This window comes from Dasypus novemcinctus, chromosome 11, assembly GCF_030445035.2.
Source record: "Dasypus novemcinctus isolate mDasNov1 chromosome 11, mDasNov1.1.hap2, whole genome shotgun sequence".
Taxonomy (NCBI): Eukaryota; Metazoa; Chordata; class Mammalia; order Cingulata; family Dasypodidae; genus Dasypus; species Dasypus novemcinctus.
Window position 1 is genome coordinate 124,744,975 of NC_080683.1, and position 19,670 is coordinate 124,764,644.

Below are 19,670 nucleotides of genomic sequence, written 5' to 3' on the forward strand. Positions count from 1 at the left end.
GGTATTTGCAATAGCAGCACCCCACTCTCCTGGTACCAAAATCTGTTTCCTTGGCTGCTGAAAGCAAATGCCACAAGATGGGCCAGATTAAAGAACGGAAATTTTCTCACTTGCAGTTTTGAGGCCAAGGAAATGTCCAAATTAAGGCATCATCAAAGCGATGCTTTCTCCCTCAAGGCCAGCTGCCACAAACCGGGACTCCTCTGTCGCGAGCTAAGGCACGTGGGGGCATCTCCTGGTCCCGCCCTTCTCTTCTGGGTTTCGTTGATTTCAGCTGCTTGCTTCTGTGGCTTGCTCTCTCACACCTGAATTCATTCCATTTATAAAGGACTCCGGTAAGAGGATTATGGCCCATTCCGACCGAGCTGGGCACACTTTAACTGGGGAAACCTCATCAGAAGGTCCTTCCGACAATGGGTTCACACCCACAGGAATGGATTAGCTTGAAGAACATGGTTTTTCTGAGGTACAGACAGCTTCAAACCACCACAAACAGCATATTCAAAACACGGTGGCCATGGGGGATTTATCCCATGAACGTAAGAAGGGTTCAACATTTTAAAAATCAATGTATGAATGAAGAGAGGGGGGAAAAAAGGTCATCTCAACTGATTTGCAAAAAGCATTTAGCAAAATCCAACACCCTTTCATGACAAAAATCACTCAGAAAACTAGGAATAAAACGGAAGTTCTACAACATGATTTTTTTTAAGTTATTTATGAAAAACCCATAGCTAATAGCATATTCAATGTTGAAAGACTGAAATCTTTCCCCTAAGATCACAGACAAGTCAAGGATACCTAGTTTCACCGTGGCTATTCGACATTGGACTGAAAGATTTAGGCAGGGCAACTGGGCAAGAGAAGGAAATAAAATGCTTTGAACTTGGAAAGGAAGAAGTAAAACTAACTCTACTCGCAGGTAATATGATCTTGCATATTGAAAATCCCTAAGAATACATACACACACAACTAGAGCAAATAAGTTTGGGTACAAGATCAGCACACAAAAATCAGTGGTGTTTCTATACATCAGCAATGAGCAACCCAAAATGGAAATTAAGTAAATAATTTCCACATACAATAATATCCAAAAGAATAAAAACATAGGAATTAATTTAACCCAGAAGACGAAAGACTTGTACACTGAAAATTGAAAAGCATTGCAGAAGGAAATTAGGGCCCTAAAATAAATGGACATACTTCCATGCTCATCGATTGGAAGACTTACTATGTTTAGATGGCAGCCTCCCCAAAGCCACCTACAGGTTGTTACACTAACAAGTCAGCGATGACCTCTGTGTACTGCCCTGTTTGTTGTTAACACCTTCACAGCAGCTTGAGTCCATTTTTTAAAAAGCCCGCCTCACCCTGGTTTGCGAGGGGACATTATTATTATTTTTTTAAAAAAGGGATAATTTTAGCTTCTCCCAGAACTTGCTGTCCTGCCTGCCAGGGAAGGGACATCACAAATGAATAAAATGTTCTCAAATCCTAAAAATAAAAAGTGGAAAAAAAAAAAGTAAAAAAGCTTGCTGGCACCAAACTCAAGTTCTAAAGCATCCAATTACTTTTAAAACGGCTCACCTAAGCACTTTATCAACTGACAATCACGTGGAGCTAACCTGCTCTGCCCTCCCCATACCAGCACCTGCTCTAGCTACAGGAAGACGCATGCACGAAACTCAAGGCTCCAGCCCGGGTGCTCTCTGGCCCCAGGGCTCCCTGTCCTGCCGGCTCTGTGGCTCACAGGCAGGTAGTGCCCCTCCTCCTCTCTTCCAGAAGTTTCTTTCCCACCTCTGGTGGCGCCTTGGGCCATGGCCTCCACTGCAACCCTGTCAAAGCGGCACCCCTAATAAATAGCTTGTGTGTTACTGCTCTCCAGTGGTCAAGTCGTTTTTCTGTTGTTGTCAACCCTGAAATCTCAAATTTGAACTTACTATACAGATTCAATGTAATCCCCATCAAAAGTCCAATGGCCTTTTTTTTTTGTAGAAACTGGAAAGCCAATTCTAAAATTCCTGTGGAATTTCAAGGGCTCAGAATAGCCAAAATAATCTTCAGAAAGAACAACACAGAGGATGCACACTTCCCCTTTTCAAACTTACTGCACATCTACAGTAATTGAAGCACTGCAGCCCTGGCACAAGCGAGGCAACCAGTGGAACGCAACTGAGAGTCCATAAGTAAACCCACACATCTACGGACATGCACCAAAGACAATTTAATGGGGAAAAATAGTCCCTCCAAAAAAAAAATGGTGTTGAGACAATAGGATAGCCACATGCAAAAGAATGAGTATACAAAAATTAACGCAAAAAAAGAATCAAAAACCGAAATATAAAAAGACCTAAAACCATATAAATGTTACTAGGAAACACAGTGGTGCCTCTTCACCACCTTGGATTTGGCAATGGGTCCTCAGACATGCCACCAAAAGCATAAGCAACAAAAGGAAAAATAAACTGGACTTCATCTCATCAAAATTTAAATTTTTTGTGCATCAAACACCCAAACATTGGAATACTATGGTGCTATTAAAATAATCAAATGCACGTACATGTAGTGCCACAGAAATGTATCCACAACATATTAGGCTTTAGAAAGCAAGATTCAGAATAACATAGATATAACTTCAAACAATTTTTGTAAACACATTAACTTTTACCTCGTATATTACTTTATTTGATTGTTTTTGTAACCAGCATGTTTTGCTTTTACATTTTTTAAATATCAGGACAGGACACACCTTAATGGTCAGATACCCAGGATGAAAAAGGGCATCCCAGGGAAACGGACTTGGCCCAGTGGTTAGGGCGTCCGTCTACCACATGGGTGGTCCGCAGTTCAAACCCCGGGCCTCCTTGACCCATGTGGAGCTGGCCCATGCGCAGTGCTGATGTGCACAAGGAGTGCCCTGCCATGCAGGGGTGTCCCCCGCGTAGGGGAGCCCCACGCGCAAGGAATGCACCCCGTAAGAAGAGCTGCCCAGCGTGAAAGAAAGTGCAGCCTGCCTAAGAATGGCACCACTCACACGGAGAGCTGACACAAGATGACTCAACAAAAAAAAAAGAAAAAGAAAAAGGGAAGGTTCTTAGCGTCCTTCACACGAGCTCGCTCTCTTTTTCTACTACTGTTGGGGAGGCAAAAAAACCCAAAACCTCCAGAGAGTCACACATTGCAGTTTGGGGTCGGGGAGGCTCGCGCCAGTGGTTGGACTTCTTGCTCAAGGAGCGAGGGTGCGCGCTGGGGGGGGGGGAGCGGGGGTGCGCGCTGGGGTGGGGAGCGGGGGTGCGCGCTGGGGGGGGGGAGCGGGGGTGCGCGCTGGGGGGGGGGGAGCGGGGGTGCGCGCTGGACGGGGAGCGGGGGTGCGCGCTGGGGGGGGAGCGGGGGTGCGCGCTGGGGGGGGGGAGCGGGGGTGCGCGCTGGACGGGGAGCGGGGGGTGCGCGCTGGGGGGGGGGGGGAGCGGGGGGTGCGCGCTGGGCAGCCCGCGGGGCGCGCAGCGGCTTCCGGCGGAGCGGGGCTGGGGCCGCGACGCCCCAGGGCGGAGGGCGCGGGGGACGCAGGGCGCGGAGCAGGGCGCCGCCCGGGCCTGCGGGGGTCCGGGGTGCCGGGGCGGCGCGGGAGGCCTACCTTCCCAGCAGAGCGCGCCGTCGCGCTCCCTGCGCAGGAACTTGTACCAGAAGGTGTCCACGCGGCCCCCCCGCGCCCGCGGGCGCCAGCTCCACGTCGCCCACCCACAGGCCCGGCTCGCGCGGCGCCGGCGGCCCCGCAGGCCCCAGGCGCACGGCCCCGCGCGGCTCCCAGCGCCCCAGCTCGGGCGGCGACCCCGCCACCAGCAGCTCGGGCAGGGCGCCGGGCCCCGCGGGCGGCACCACCACGGCGAAGCGGAACCGCATGGCGCCCGGGCCCGGGACGCGGCGACTGCGCGGGGCCCGTGCGGACGCGCCTCCTCGGGGTCACGCGGCCAGGGCGCCGGCCGGCCCCCGGCCCCCGGCCCCCGGCCCCCGGCCCCCGGCCCCCGGAGGGCGCTCGGCGCGGCCCTGCCACGCGGGGCTCCAGGCGCGGGCCCAGGACAGCGCGGAACGCTCGGGCCGAAAGGCCAGGCCTGGGCGGACAGCGGGGCTGGAGGAACCCCCGAAACGGCAGAGGCCGCTCAGGAGCAGCAGCTGACACGCGAGGGGACCTCCCGGGCCTGGTTCAGGGTGCCGCCAGCAAACCCGCGCCATCGCGGTCTTTTTTGAAAAGTACTGTATTTTTAACATCTGTAAAATAAGCCTGAGTAAATCCTTTCTAAGGTAAAGAAGAAAAAAAAAACTATAATTATATATATATTATAATTAATTTAATCTGTATATAATTTAATTATAATCTGTGAAAAATACGAACTTTTCATAAATTTTTTAAATGGCATAAAAACATAAGCCTGCTTAGTGAAATTTCACTTTCAGTAAAAGCTGACCCTACTTTTCTTTCTACTTAAAATATTTTTGCATCAAGAAACGGAAGTTTATGGCTATTTGGTGAAAAGAAAAATGTCTCCATCTGGGGGGAACTCAATTTGCCATTGCTGTTAAGATAAACAAGTGTCCAGTATGTATATCTGTGACTTTTTGATCCTCTAATAAAATTATTCTCATGTTCTTATATTTGTATATCTACCACTTCAAAGCCAAATCTTTTATGTGACCTAAAGAGACACAAAGACACATTTTTCCAATATTAGAAAATTTGTGAATAGTAAAAAAAAAAGAAAAAAAAAGGCAAAGTTTCAGGCAGATTATAAAACAATCAGGAAGAAGTACAAAAATGTAAACCACATAAACTCAGTCCATCTATGGAATAACTAGTAAACTAGCAATAACTCCGCTCTTAAATATTGATATTCCACTCAGAGTTTGCTTGGTTGCTAGGCTTAAGGATAAACACCAAGAAAAATGTGAAGACAGTGAGGCTGGCCAAGCACCCCTGATTCAGTAGCAGGACAGACGTTAAATCACGGAGGCATTCAAGTCAGTTTATTCAAAATTGCTGTTACAAAACATTCTTACAGTAAGTTTAGGAAAGATTCTGGCCGGGCAGGGACCAGTCGCCTACAGGGAAATTCAGATTTGCAGCGACTCCTCTCTGCTTGACCCCGGGAGGTGCCTTCTGACAAGGCGCCCTTGTCTGCTCCTGCACACTCTCCAAGTGGCCTCCTTCCCGCCGCCTCCCCAAGGGAGTCCTGTCCCTTCTGTGGGTGAAACAGTAACAAAGACGAAACAGCACCTTTGCTCAACCTTGTTACTTCCTGTCCTCTCTCATGGCGAAGATGCTGAGTGATTTTAACAGTCGGAAGCAGTGCCCCTCGAAGCCCCTAAACAAAATGCCTAAAAGCTTACTTTATGGCATGGACTTAAATATGGAATGAGTTGGATGGCTACGTAGTACCACAAGTGATACGCAGTTGGAGGGGAGGGCAGTACCAGAACATGCATTAAAGAACAGCCCCGAAGGCTCGCTCACACTCGGCCGATAGTTGGACTCTGCTAGCCATAATATTTATAGCTGACACCATGCACCCAGCCCTCGATGTTGCAGGCTCGTGGTTTCCATCCTCACATTATATCCTTTAATCTTCTCAGGGTCCTATGAGGAACTGCAATCGGTGTCCCTTATTTTACAAGGAGCAGACCAGAGCTCAGGCGGGTGCAGCAACAGCCCACAGCAGGGGCGCGGCCATTCATTGGGCGAGTCGCCAGAGATTTGTCTAAGTTGAGTCCCAACATGGAATATCATAGGGCAAGCATTTAAATCCCCCCCATGGTTAAATGAGTTACTGTCCACTAGTTCTTCATAGAGAGCAGCTTCCTGTAATTTTCCCTCTAACTTCCTCTACTGGCGGGGCAGGTGGACGTGGTGGCAGTGTAAGCCGGCCCCTGCGGCGTGAGGAGGCAGCCTCTCTCGGTGTTCAGAGTGGGTTAGACCTCGGGCTCCAGAAAATGGTCTTTCTTTTCCTCCCCTTATACATGTATCTTGTTGGCAAAAGAAATGAAGCCTTCAGACACCGCGGTGAAGAATTTTATCAGTTATTAAGCAACTGTGTGACTCCAGCTCTTTTCTCCTCTTGAGTTCTCCGTGTAAGAGTTTCTACATTTCAAAGAACAATGGCATTTATTAAAAGGAATTATTTATGAAATCTATTTGCATTCAGAATCTTTTTTTGTGTGTGTGAAAGGAACCTCATTTTTTTGAGCATTTATTTTTTATGGTTTTTTTTTAAGATAACGTAGATCACAAAAAATTTTACATTAAAAAATATAAAAGGTTCCCACATACTCCACACACCACCCCATTCCACTCCTCCCACAGCAACAACCTCCTTCATCACTGTGGTACATTCACTGCATTTGGTGAATACGTTTTGGAGCACTGCTGCACCACATGGGTTATAGTTTACATTGTAGTTTACACTCTCCCCCGGTACATTCAGTGGGTTATGGCAGGATATATAATGTCCAGCATCTGTCCCTGCAATATCACTTAGGACAACTCCAAGTCCCAAAAATGGCCCCACATCACCTCTTGAGTTCAGATTCTTGATGTTATGGGGGCAAGGTGAATTTAGAGCAAGAATCAGTCAATAGGATATTAACATAGTTTTGAAAATATTTCTTAAAAGACCTAACCAATTTGTTGTCACTGAATTTCATTTCTATAATACTATCTTATATCTAATGCCAATACTTCTTGAAGAATGGGTAATAAATTCAAATTTAAGAGTTTCAGGATCCAATTCAAATGTAAACTCTTCAGAAACCCCTCAGGGAAAACTATTTCTTCAATCTTGGGAAATAGTTGGTTTCTGAAACATCTTTCCCCAGTCAGTGAGTTATGTTAGAACTTTCCTCATACCATTTGGTATGTATATGCACACTCAGTGATGTAAAGCATATTTCATCCAAATAATTTTAAGGGAACATTATTTCACTACTCTTCAGAACATATCTAAACATTAGATGTATCATCTATACTATTTCCAATTTTGCAGCTTAAAAAAAAACCTTGCACTGAGAATTTGAATCTAGCTTAGATACTTTTGCATGCTGGGAATCTGGAGCAATGAAAGGCTTGAGCTGTGCCTAGGACCTGTCTAGAGAGCCCATGACTCTTTTAAACCCTTTTAATTGCACCTAAAACTGTCCTGTCTCCAGGAGATGCTAGCAACTCCACCTGCCATGTCATGGCACAGTAGAGAAGCCCTGCCTCTGCAGGACCTCAACCCAGCCGCTGCCCACCACGCTGTGTCTCTGTCGTTTACACCATAAAACTATTTTTTAAAATGTCCCGTGTATAGAGCCACCGTGGAGTTGGTGCCCTCTCACGCTCCCCGCCACTCTGCTCAGCCCACCCGCCCTTCGCAGAGAACCAGAGCTGGCCGGTCCTTCAGGCCGCGACCCAAGTCGGCTCTTCCCGGGTCAAGGCAGGTGGACCTCGAGGTTGGAGACCCGTGGAGCCTCCCGCCCGGGAACCTGACTGGCAGGGGAGCTGACAGCTTTCTTGGGAAGGGCAGAGGGCTTGTCTGCGCACCCCCTGGGATAAAAGAGGGGTGGGGAGGGGCGACTGGAAACCCCCAAGGGGCTTTCGGAGACCCCGAGGGAAAGGAAGGCTAACTGAGAGCAGAGCTGGAAGGGGCCAAGAGGCAAGAGCGACAAGTCTATTTAAGGATCCAACTCTGTAAATCGCCCTCGGCTGATTTTGCTGAACCAGGTTTGCGTGTTCTATTGCGCATAAAACCGTTTTTAGTGTCTCTGTGCGAGGCTGTGGGGAGCACGTATTGCTGAGATGGGAAGCAGGCAACCGCAAGCCTGCTGGAGAGGGTCCTTGGGTCACCTCCGCTGGCCAACACCAAGGCCAGAGAGGAGAGGGAGGATTGCTGAGGCTGGGATGGGGAAGCCGGGGTGGGGGAGCGCTCCCGAGCTCAGGAGGAAAGAAAGGACAAGCCAGGGGCTGCGCCCTCCTTCCGGGCTCCCCGAACCCACAGTTCTCACCAGGAACTCTGGGATAGGTCCACTTCTTTTTTTTTTTTTTTGTCTTTTTTTTTTAAAGATATATCGATCACAAAAAATGTGACATTAAAAAATATCAGAGGGCCCCACATACCCCACACCCCTCCCCAACCCCCCTACATCAACACTGTCTGTCATCACTGTGGCACATTCATTGCATTTGGTGAATACATTTTGGAGCGCTGCTGCACCGCATCGGTCCACTTTTAATTAGTAGAAGGAGACACGTCTATATTTTGACTGTGTCAAAAATGTTTAAAATGTGACCCTCCTGCAATTGATGGTAAAGGACTACCAGGTTAGAAAGCGCTGGGGCCGCGCCCGGCAGCGGAGCTGGGCTCCATGGGTCTCACTTTCCCACCAGTCGAGGAGCGCGTGTCTCGGTGTGCCCGGCTGCTGTGACGAGCACCGCGCCCTGGTTTGGGGTGAACGGCAGGGGCCGGCTGCTCTCAGCGTGCAGGCGTCCTCGTGGTGGCCAAGGCCGCAGGGCGAGCTGCCCCCTGCTCTGGCTTCTTCCCAGCGGCCGCACTCAACCTTCCTCTGTGCCAGGACCCACTCGGTGGGCGCCTCAAGCAATGGCATCTCCAGGGGTGCACCCTGGGACGGGATTAGGACCTGAGCGTGGCTTTGTGAGGGATGCGATACAATCCCAACAATTGGCACCATTAGATAAATACCTACAAAATTTAATATACAACTTCAGAGCTGGGCCCAATCAGCAGTAAATAGTAAGATGGACGGTCGAGGCTCTCCCAGCGCGGCAACTGACCGGCGGGGCCGAGAGGTGTGCCCGGCCCACCTGGCCCCTGGGCGCAGGTTCGGGGAGATTCCCGAATGATGCACCGTGGTCCTGGCCCCCCCGACCGCCACGCGCTCGCCGGGGCCTGCTGCCTCACCTCCCCACCCCCTGCCGTCCCCGGGCGTCTCCTGACACAGAAGGGCCCGCGTCCCTGAGCCAGTCGCTGGGGGTCTCACAGCTGGTCGGCGAGCAGGGCCGTCTGGTCACGGAGTCTCCGGCGGGACGGGGCCGTGGGCTGTGGCGCTCAGCCTGCCCAGGGCGCCGGCCCCTGTCTTCCCCTAAAGTGCGGGCTCTGGGCGAGCGGGAGCCACAGGGCCTTGTGCCGGGGGATGTGGTCACCCCTCTTCTCCCAGGCCCAGGAGGCAGCATGGGGGCTGCATCCCGGCTCCAGCGAGTGACGGCGCTCCAGGAAGCACTGTCTAGACACGTGGCCAGTCTCCGCCTGCTGCTCTTTGGCATGGGCCCTGGCACATTCACGCTGCCAGCGGCTGGCCCCGGACTCGAGCCGCCCGTCCCTCTGGACGGAGCCCCGCAGCCAGGCCCCCTCGGGGTTTGCTCTGCCCGTGACGTCCCCTCCCTGCAGAGGGGCTGCTCCCCAGCACGTCCCCAGGAAGCTCAGGGACCTCGGAGGGACAGTGACACGGGGCGAAGCTCTGCGCCAGCTCCTGGCAAGGGGCCGGAAAGGCTCTGCGGGACCCTCTTCTCAGCCTGGCGCAGCACGTTTCACCTAATTCAGGCAGAAATGTGACAGGTGCTGCTCCGAGGGTCTCTACACCCAGAAAGCGCCTGCAGCTTGCGCAGCGCCCCATGGAGGGGCCTTCCCTGGGGGGCCCGGCGGGAGCACTCCCGTGCCCTGAGGGTGGGCTCCGGGGCCTCTAGGGTCCCGGCCTGGAAACCACGCTGCTGTCTCCTGCAGAGCGCAGGGAGCAGACCAGCCCGCCACGCGTTAGTAACTTCCAGAATGGAGCGGGGGGAAGCTCCCTGCAAACACCTACACGGCCGTCTTCTCCTGAGAACCAGGAGGTTTAGCAACCAGGGGCCAAGCCTCCCAGCACAGCGGCGGGCAGCGGAGGACAGGCTGTCGCCCCACCTCCAGCCCTCGCCAGACCGCGCCCTAAAATCGAGGCCCAGGCGCTGCTTACCCTTCCACTTCAAGGGGTATGGCTTGTGGCTTGTTAGTTTTTTATAATGGCATTAAAGAGAGATTCACAGGAGTCAGCTGTGGCTCCATCAGGCGGGCTCCCGTCTACATATGGGAGGCCCTGGGTTCACATCCCGGGGTCTCCTTGTGAAGGCAGGCTCGCCCGCACACTGCAGAGAGCTACCTGGCCCGCAAATGCCGTGGAGAGCCGAATCAGCAAGGTGATGCAACAAAAAGGGAGACAAGCAAAACTGCAGAAGAACGCGCAGGAAATGGACACAGAAAGCAGACAGCAAGCAAAAAAGAAAAGTCCCAAGGAGGGGGCGATAAAAAAAAAAAAAGAGATTCGCAAGGGTGTGGAGAAATCAGAACCCTTGATCACTGCAGGCGGGAATGCAAAATGGTGCAGCAACTTTGGAAAACAATTTGGCGGTTCCTCAAAGAAACAGACTTATCATGTGACCTGGCAATCCCACTCCTTGGCATATACCAAGGGAAATGAAAACATATGTCCACAGAAAAACTTGTACAGAAATGCTCGTACCGTTGTCATTTTTAACAGCCCAAAAGGGGCAAGAACGCAGGCTGAATGGCTAAACAGAGTGGCCTCTCCACACAGGAGGCTTCTTTGGCCACAGACAGGAACGGAGTTCTGAAATGTGGTGCAACACGGATGAGCCTGAAAACGCCGTGCTCGCTGAAAGCAGGCACTAAAGGACAGAGACTGCATGATTCAGTGGAGAAAAGGCAAATCTAGAGGCAGGAAGTAGATGAGTAGTTGCTCAGGGCTGAAGAGGAGGGCTGGGGCAGTGCGAGTGAGAACTCAAGGGGTCTGGGGTACGAGCGTGCTGTAGAACTGGGCGGTGGCTGCACAACCCTGGGAACACACAGAAACCTTGACTATGCACTTTCAGTGGGTGCCTCAAGTAGCACCTGAATATCTCCCAATAAAGCCTCACACACACAAGTGAACTGTCCTGCCAGCTGTTTGGTCCCTCTAAGTCCTTTGAGTTTGGGGACCCCGCTTTCCAACAGAAAATGCACACACACCTGATTTCTGTTAGAATCTAGAGGAGAGAATGGGGGTTATTTGCTCCCCTTAGAATTCAGGATGGTACTCAAAGAATACGCTTTACATTTTTTCAAATCCTCAATAAAAGACAACAGTTTGAAGTCAGACAATACACCCTCAAACCCCTTGAACAGTGCCAGGCAGTGCTTAGTGGAGCAGCGAAGCTCAAGTACAAGGCGTGCTCCTTGCTTCCAGGTGTTTGCGATCGAGTTGAATGACACCCCAAGGGCAGATCTGTTGTTTTTTTTTAAAGAAATTTGTGTCTTTATTAGAATGGTGTTAGGGTTTAAGTACACCAATTTCGATCATCAAATTATTGTTTGTGTTTTTTTTTAATAAGAAATGACACTACAGAACTGCAATACTGGTCCAACAATCTTGTCTTTACTTTTCTTTTAAAGCGAGAAACAGAATGCAAGTAATCCGAAAGCACTGGCAGGCATTAGTTAATCCAAAATACTAGCTGCTTAGTTCCAAAAGCACCTGCAAAGAAAGCCATTGAGAGGATGGAGGGGGATGGAAGCAATTCCTAATAACTGGAATGCCATGAGTGTACACATCAAGTCTCATGAGGCTGTTTTTTGAGTTTTATCTTTTACTTGGTCACTTTTTTTCCTCAAATACTACATTTTTCTTTGACTTTTTCCTCAAAGTATAAAAAGTATGAAATATAAACAAGCTCTTGCATTGCACACTTAGAAGTGTACAATTCAAGCATTATAGAGCTATCTGCACACTGATAAATCCCATCAAATAATGGATAATTCAATAATATATAAAATGGAGCACAGAAGGAACTAAAACCCATTTCTTTTTGTTACACATAAGATTCACATATTCAGTCTAAAGAAAAACAATCATATTTTAGCTTTCTTCTACATTTGCATGTTGATACACTTATTAAAATATTCCTGTATATGTTTGGTCTTACTATTGTCAAGTGAGGTTTAAAACCTCAAAACCGGCCAACCAGACAAAACAGGTAATCAGAAAGATTATCTCTTCTCCACGTCCCTAACCCCAGTAACTAGAAGTCAATTTTATGACATGACTCCAAACACTGGGTTGTGACGACAAATGCTAGGTCCAATTTCTTCATAATCCTTTCTGGTGTGGCCAACTTGGTAGAACTTGGGTGTGGAGGCCAGCATAGATCCCCCAAACCAAGCTGGGCATCGCCGCACGTGGTGTGTAATCATTGTACATCAACAGGCTTTGGCTTCAATCTACCACCACCCAATTCTTCGCTTAATTTCAGCCTGGAATCTACAGTCCTTTTCACATCTCTTTGCAAGTGACGCGCATGAACATGGTTGAACTTCCAGAGAGAACCATGTTCTTGTAGAGAGGGCGTCTGACATCAATAGGACAATTCTGAATTACTTCATCTACAACTTCTGAGATAGGTTGTGTGAAGTCTGGACTAGCAAACTCTGGGTGAAAAAAGATTTCGGGTCCCAAGAATCTCTCAAAACCAACATCAATGGAAAATTCTTTCTTTGAGATAGCATTGATTCCAGTATGCTGCTTAATCCACTTTGACCCATCTGTGTCATACTTGTTAAATTCTTTTACTAAATCTGGGCAGATATATCTATAGTGCTCCTTTACTGCCTTAGCTATTTCCAAGGATTGCTCTGGAGGGATTCCTACTTCTCAGTCTCTTAGCAGTTGCTGAACAAAATATGTTATATCTCGTCCTGCAATTGGAGTGTGTTTAATGCAGCTGCCAATCACATACCCTTCAGCCCCAGGAATTCCAGGAGTGACACCTCTCCACTGTCCATTACTGTACCAGTCAATGTCCGTTCCCCTACTTGTCTTGAGGTCCAGGAGGCAGCTAAGGCAAGAACAGCCTGCACAGCCATGTACAAGCCTGGAACACTGAAGGACTCAAACGTTATTTCAGCAGTATATTCCCTGTTTTCTGGAGTATTCAGTGGAGGTTCAGTCAAAAGAAAATAATGGTCTTCAGGTTCTGCCCTTAAGTATTTAAAAATCACTTGAAGAGCAGATCTGTTTAAAGTTTACAATACTAACCTACCTGGACAACCAGGGACGGGTGCCCTGAGGTCAGAGGGATGGCAGCCCCAAGGAGCCGGCCGTCGGGTCTGACACCACCGAGTGGTGGTCTCTTGGAACAGGCAGGGGATCAGGACGGGGAGGGCACAAAGGGTTCCCAGCAGGGGCTGCCAGCAAAGCAGAGGCAGGAAACCTCAGCGTCTGAAGGTAATGTCATTGTTGAGCAACGAAGGATTTGAATACTGGAAATTGTTACATGGTGACAGGATATTTTGCCATATTCAGTTACATTTTAGACTCCTTATATGCACTTTATTTAGCTTACATGTTTCACCTAAAACAATTTGTAATAAAGACAATGGGTAAGGAGACAAAATAGTATTATAGTTCTACAAAGAATAAATGAAAAAGAAAAATAAAGGAAATGTCTTGGATAAGTTTAATGTCCAAGGGGAAATCATCAAACTTATTAAAATCAAGAGGTGAACCATTTCAAACACTTCAGTTAATGGTAAAGACCCGAGTTCAAATATGGTACTTCACAAGAGCAGAAATTATAGTATTGTACATTGTAATAACCTGTGCACTCATTACCTTCAGCTGTGAGCATACAAGTGCAAATACCCACAAACCTACCCAGGAAACAGTAGTAACTACAGCAAGACTAATAGACATTTAATAATTGCATTCAGTTATCATGCTTTTTGAAGGATAGGTTAAGTACATGATGTCGTTTTTTATGTGGTGCAATAACATTCTCTTTAGAAAGTGTAATTTATTATTATTCTGAGGGACAGATTGATCTTCCAGACTTTAATTTTCAGTAAATGTCCAACCTTGTCACAGTCACTCAGAGCCACAAAATTCACCCGGAAAAAAATGCCTGTGGTTTTATTAAGTTTGCCTTCCTGGGTGGAGCAGCAATGGTCTGTGGTCTGTTTAGAAATTTCTCCTCAGAGCAAATGCAAACATAATTCATTTCACCAGATTAATGCCTTTAATAGTCAGTTTAATGTAGTTAGTCGTTCGACACGGCTGTGGGTTAGAAATCCAAAGACAGGCTATGTTTGAAACCACAGACTCTAAAGAGCCAGAAGAGCCTCTGTGTTCCAGCCTCTTTGATACCTAAGGAAGCTGAGGCGCTTAGAAAAACATTTCTAAAGTTTCCCGTTTCTTAGTTTTCACCAGTCAGTCTAGATTCCTGACAGTGAAGGGCTCCACGCGCTTCCTCTCGACCCTCTCCTCGAGGCTCTGGTTTCTGGAAACTCCAGGGCGCGCGATCCGTCCACCAGAGCACACTCAGGCGGGGCTGAGGCGGCCGATTCGCTCCAAGAAAGTCCACGTCCGTGATTTTGTGGTTTTGTGAGCAAAATGATCCGCAGCTTTGGCAATTACCTTCCACGGTTCTTCAAAGGTCCTGGCTCCACGCACCGCCGGTATTCTAAACTTGACTCGGCCCCCTCGAGATGTCCAGGAAGCAGCATTGTCCTGGGACCCTGCGGAAGAGTCTCAGAGCTTCTTACACTCCCATCTCAACAAGCTCCTCCGACCCCCAGAGAGAGACCCTTTGGCTCTTTTCACCAAAACTCGTCCCACATCCCAGGCGCTCAGTGTTGCAGGTGTGTCCCCACTCGCTCCGGCCTTTCCTCTCTCGGGCTGACCGCCCCGGGGGCCCTGCAGCAGGTGGGGCCTGGCCTTGGACCTGTACCTTGCCTCCTGGCCGGGCCCAGGCAGGACGTGCCCTCCCCTGGGCAAGCCCTCCTCCCGACTCCCAGACTCTAAAACCTTCCCCCTTGTGTCCCCTTCTCGGCCGTCCCGCCTCTGGAACCACGAGGCCTGTCAGTCAGGACTGGGGTGTGCTTTGGTAGCAAATGTCCCCACACACCCAGGACCTACCACCGCTCGTGTGACACTGCGTGCTGCGCTGACGGCGCCTCCACTCTACATCACACCCGCCGCCGGGCCAGGGTGACCAGGGGCCTCTGTCTGGGACCTTGTGTGTCATCGGGAATGAGGGAAGAGCAAAAATGGCTCGTAAAGCTATTGCTTTCGAGGAAAACAAGGCAATTCCACACATCGGGAGAAGCAAGCCCATCGCCAAGACTGTCATTCAGTGAGCTGGGAATATGTGACGCTCTCGCAGAGGAGGGCAGGGGACGTTTGTGAACGCTAAAGCAGCCTTCCACGCAGGGCGCGGGAAACAGAGGGAGGCAGTGGGCGATTGGCCGAGCAGTGCGGTGGAGTGGGCAGAGGGCCTGGACCTGAGCTCAGGCGGCGGGAGGACGTGCAGGTGGAGCGCGCAGGGCGCAGCTTTCTGTAAGCACGCGATTACCGAGCACTCCCCAACTTGCTGCAGGTACACAGATTTAAAGATAGATGGAGCTAGGTAGGGAGGTAGAAAGAAAGGCACTCTACAACACACAGTCATTTACGGATAAAACATAAAACACAATCTACAGGTTATTTTAGCTATAACTTTATTCTTCTCACTTTTAACTCATACTTTGCAGTCATTTTGTCCTTGGATTTATGTTTTTAAAAGAGAAGAAGTTTTGGCATAAAAGTTATATTTTCTTTATCCTTTTGGATAGAACATGCAAATAGAGACAATTTTCTATCACCTTGGAATGGCTTCTTGCATTTCTCTAGGGTCTGCTTAGCTGCAAAATTATTACAATGTTATTTTATGATACCCCTATTCTTTCTCAGGGCTCATTATTCTTCTTTGAAGCATTTCTTTCCTTTTATCCTGAGTTATTTTATTTGGTTACTTGATTTGACACAGCTGTAGACTCTGCTAGACTTTCAGAAATATAACATAATTCCTCTCAATCTTCTGCCCAAATCAGTCTTTTTAAAATTGTGGGTGGATTCTCACTTTCCTGAGAATACAGAATTTTGATTTTTTATAAATATGTTTGAGAAATACGTACACTGTAAAGGTAGGAGTCCTAGGGACTGACCTTCCCTTCTGAGGGGCCTTGGGCGTCTTGTGAGTCAGTGGACAGAAAGGGAGGTGATGCGACAGGAAACCACTGAGTGCTGCTCCCGAGACAGGAGCTCTCGTCCATCACTTTGGAGAAAGCACAGATCTATTTCAAGTAGTTTAACTATAATGAGGAACAAACAAGCGAGACAATGTGATCCTAAGTTTTCTTTAAAGGAATATGTCCTCCCAGACAAAAAAAAATAGAGTGAATGAAAGAGTTGAGCAAAGTCACAGGATACAAAATCAGTATACAAAACTCGGTTGTATTTCCAAACACTGGCAATAAACAATCTAAAACAAAATTAAGAAAAATTGCATTTACAGTAGATAAAAAAATAATAAAATACTTAGGAACAAATTTAACCAAAGATGGGCAAGCAAGACTTGTAAACTGAAAGTGCAAATCATAGTTGAAATAAACTGAATTAGATCTAAATAAATAGAAAGCCATCCTGGGTTCAAGGATTGGAAGACAATATTATTAAGATGGCAACACTCCCCAAATTGGCCAGCAGACTCAAGGCAATCTTTATCAAATTTTCAACTGCCATGTTTTCAGAAATGGATAAGCTGATTGTTAAATTCATATGGAAATGCAAGGGGCCCAGCATAGACAGACAATCTTGAAAAAGAAGAATAAAGTTGGGGGGCTCACATTTCCCTATTTCAAAAATTACTGCAAAGCTATAGTATCAGAACAGTGTGGTACTGGCACAAGTACAGATACGTAGAGGAATGGAATAGAAGTGAGAGAGCGGAAAGAAAGCCTCACTTCTAGGACTAACTGGCTGGCTACAAAGACGCCAAGACCATGCAATGGGGAAAGAATAGTCTCTCCAACAAATGGTGCTGGGAAAACTGCACATCCACATGCCAAAGAAGGAAGCTAGACCTCTATCTCACGCCCTATACAAAAATTAACTCATTTAAAGACAAACTAATTATAAGAGCTAAAACAGGCAAACTAAGAAGAAAACCTAAGGGCAAATTCTTCACGGCCTTGGATTGGGCAGTGGGTTCTTAGATATAACACCAAAAGCACAATCAACAAAATTAGTCACAGATAAACTGGACTCCATCAAAATTAGAAACGTTTGTGGATCAAATGACTCAAGAAAATAAAAAGACAACCCAAGAAAGTGAGAAAATACAGTAATCTTATATTCAGTACGAACCTCGTGTCCAAAATACTCGAACTCTTACAATGCAACAATAAAAAGACAAATAACCTAATTAAAATATGGGCACAGGATTCAAACAGATGTTTTTTCAAAGAAGATAGGCAAATAGCAAAAAAGCACGTGAAAAAAATGTTCAGCCTTGTTAAACATTAGGTAAATGCAAATCAAAACACAAAGTATACCACTTCACCCCCGCTACGATGACCATAATAACATAAAAGCAGGAACAGAAAATGACACGTGTTGGTGAGGATGTGGAGAAACTGGAAACTTCATACACTGCTGGTAGGAACGCAAAATTGTACTTCTACTTCAGAAACCATTAAAAAGTTCCTCAAAAAGTTAAACTTAGAATTACTATATGGCCCAGCATATATATATCTGAGAGAGCTGAAAATATATGTTCACACAAAACCTTGTCCATGAATGTTCATAACAGCATTATTTACAATAATTCCAAAAATGGAAACAACCCAAATATCCATCAATAGATAGATGGAGAAACAATGTGGCATAAACATTACAATACAATGGAGTATTTTTAGGCCATAAAAATAAAGTGTTGTAACATGCTACAACATAGATGAAACTTGAAAACCTTATGCTGAATGAAGGAAGCTAGAGAAGCCAATATTGTGTGATTCCGTTTTTATGAAATGCCCAGAATAGGCAAATACACAGAGAAAGTACATTAGCGGTTTCCAGGGGGTGGGAAAGGGGAAGAATTTGATTTCTGCCTGCTGATAGAACAGGGCTCATTTTTTAGGTGATGGAAATACGCTGGAGTTAGATAGTGGTGATGGTGAACATTTAACAACCTGTGTACTGTACGCTTTAAAATGGTGAGTTTATGTTTTATTATGTTATATGAATTATAGCTTAATAAAAATAATGTAATACATATATATTCTGATTTTGTCCTTCTATTTTCATAGATACTTTATATTATGTTTCTACAAGTCAGCCTGCATCTGTTAAACTCATTTTGATTCTCAATGTAGAGAGAAGAGAGACGTAATTAGGTTAACTCAGCTAACGAGGGTTCCATGGGGAAAAAACAGAGGCAGCTACCCAGCCAGGCCTCACAAAGAGCCAGAACATTCTTTAAATACTACAGTTGCTCTGTTAGATCCAAAAGTGCTTCTGGCCTCTCCATGGCTCTAATAGCTGTCCCCTGAGGAGCTGGCCCCCTTGCTCCCCACCCGGTGATCGCTGACGAGGTCGCCCGGCTGCTCCCCTCTCCTCCATGCTCCTGCTGCGTCTCCCTTCCCCAGAATGTCTCCCAGGCAGGTCCACCCCAAATTAGCACCTGGTCGGCTCAGTCGTCATCCAGGGAGACCCACCCAGGTCTGCGAGCCGTCACGCCGCGCTTCCCCCTGGAGCCCTGGACACACCGCTGACCACCGAGCATGGCGTGGGGAGCGGGGACGGGCGTGGGCTCTGAGGTAAGCTGAGCTCCCACGGTGTTCCTGCCCCACACGCATCACCTGCATCTTAAGGAGGCAGCCGGCGCGCCCTTCTCTAATCTGTAGTTGTCAAAAATGTCAATGCTGTGAGAGACAAAGAAAGGCTGAGGAGTTCTTCCATCTTTAAAGAAGACCAAAAAGACATGAAAGCAACATGAAACCACACAGGATGTGTGTGATCATCACTGGTTCCTAAACCAGGAAAAAATGGCCACGAAGACCATTATTGGGCCAGTTGGCGAAAGTGGGAAATAGACTACAGGTTAGATAACATTACGTCAATATTAACAGTCCTGGTGTTTTTTTTTTAAGATTTATTTATTTATTTCTCTCCCCTCCCTCACCACAGTTGTCTGCTCTCTGTGTCTATTTGCTGTGTGTTCTTCTGTGACTGCTTCTGTTGGTTGTTAGCGGCACGGGAATCTGTGTTTCTTTTTGTTGCGTCATCTTGTTGTGTCAGCTCTCCGTGTGTGCTGCACAATTCCTGGGCAGGCTGCACTTTCTTTCACACTGGGCGGCTCTCCTTACGGGGTGCACTCCTTGCGGGTGGGGCTCCCCTACGCGGGGGACACCCCTGCATGGCAGGGCACTCCTTGCGTGCATCAGCACTGCGCATGGGCCAGCTCCACACGGGTCAAGGAGGCCCGGGGTTTGAACCGCGGACCTCCCATGTGGTAGATGGACGCCCTAACCACTGAGCTAAGTCGCTTCCCAATGTTCCTGATTTTGATAATTGCACTATGTTACGTTGTAGAATGCTCTTTCTTTTTAGGAAAGGCACAATAAAAATTTGGGGTAGAAGGGAATGACGTCTGCACTTACTCATAGTTTTAAAAATCACAAAATATATGTATAGGTGATATGTATTTATCATGTAAATAGAAATGTACATACTAGTATCTTTATAAAGTATGCGTGTATATATATATAATAGACATGCTATATACATAG

The 19,670-nt window shown here is 47.7% G+C and overlaps 1 protein-coding gene and 1 pseudogene across 1 annotated transcript in view; both read right to left on the reverse strand.

Moving 5' to 3' along the window:
• EPM2A (EPM2A glucan phosphatase, laforin) overlaps positions 1-3,950 on the reverse strand; it is a 126,391-nt gene extending 122,441 nt beyond the window's left edge. Inside the window, 2 exon segments of the mRNA XM_058307597.2 lie at positions 3,635-3,711; positions 3,713-3,950. Of these exon segments, the coding sequence (XP_058163580.1) occupies positions 3,635-3,711; positions 3,713-3,900 (265 nt within the window). The 5' untranslated portion in view covers positions 3,901-3,950.
• Positions 3,951-12,251: 8,301 nt separating this feature from the next.
• Positions 12,252-14,567, reverse strand: LOC101422536 (actin-related protein 3 pseudogene; annotated as a pseudogene).
• Between the last annotated feature and the right edge of the window lie 5,103 nt (positions 14,568-19,670).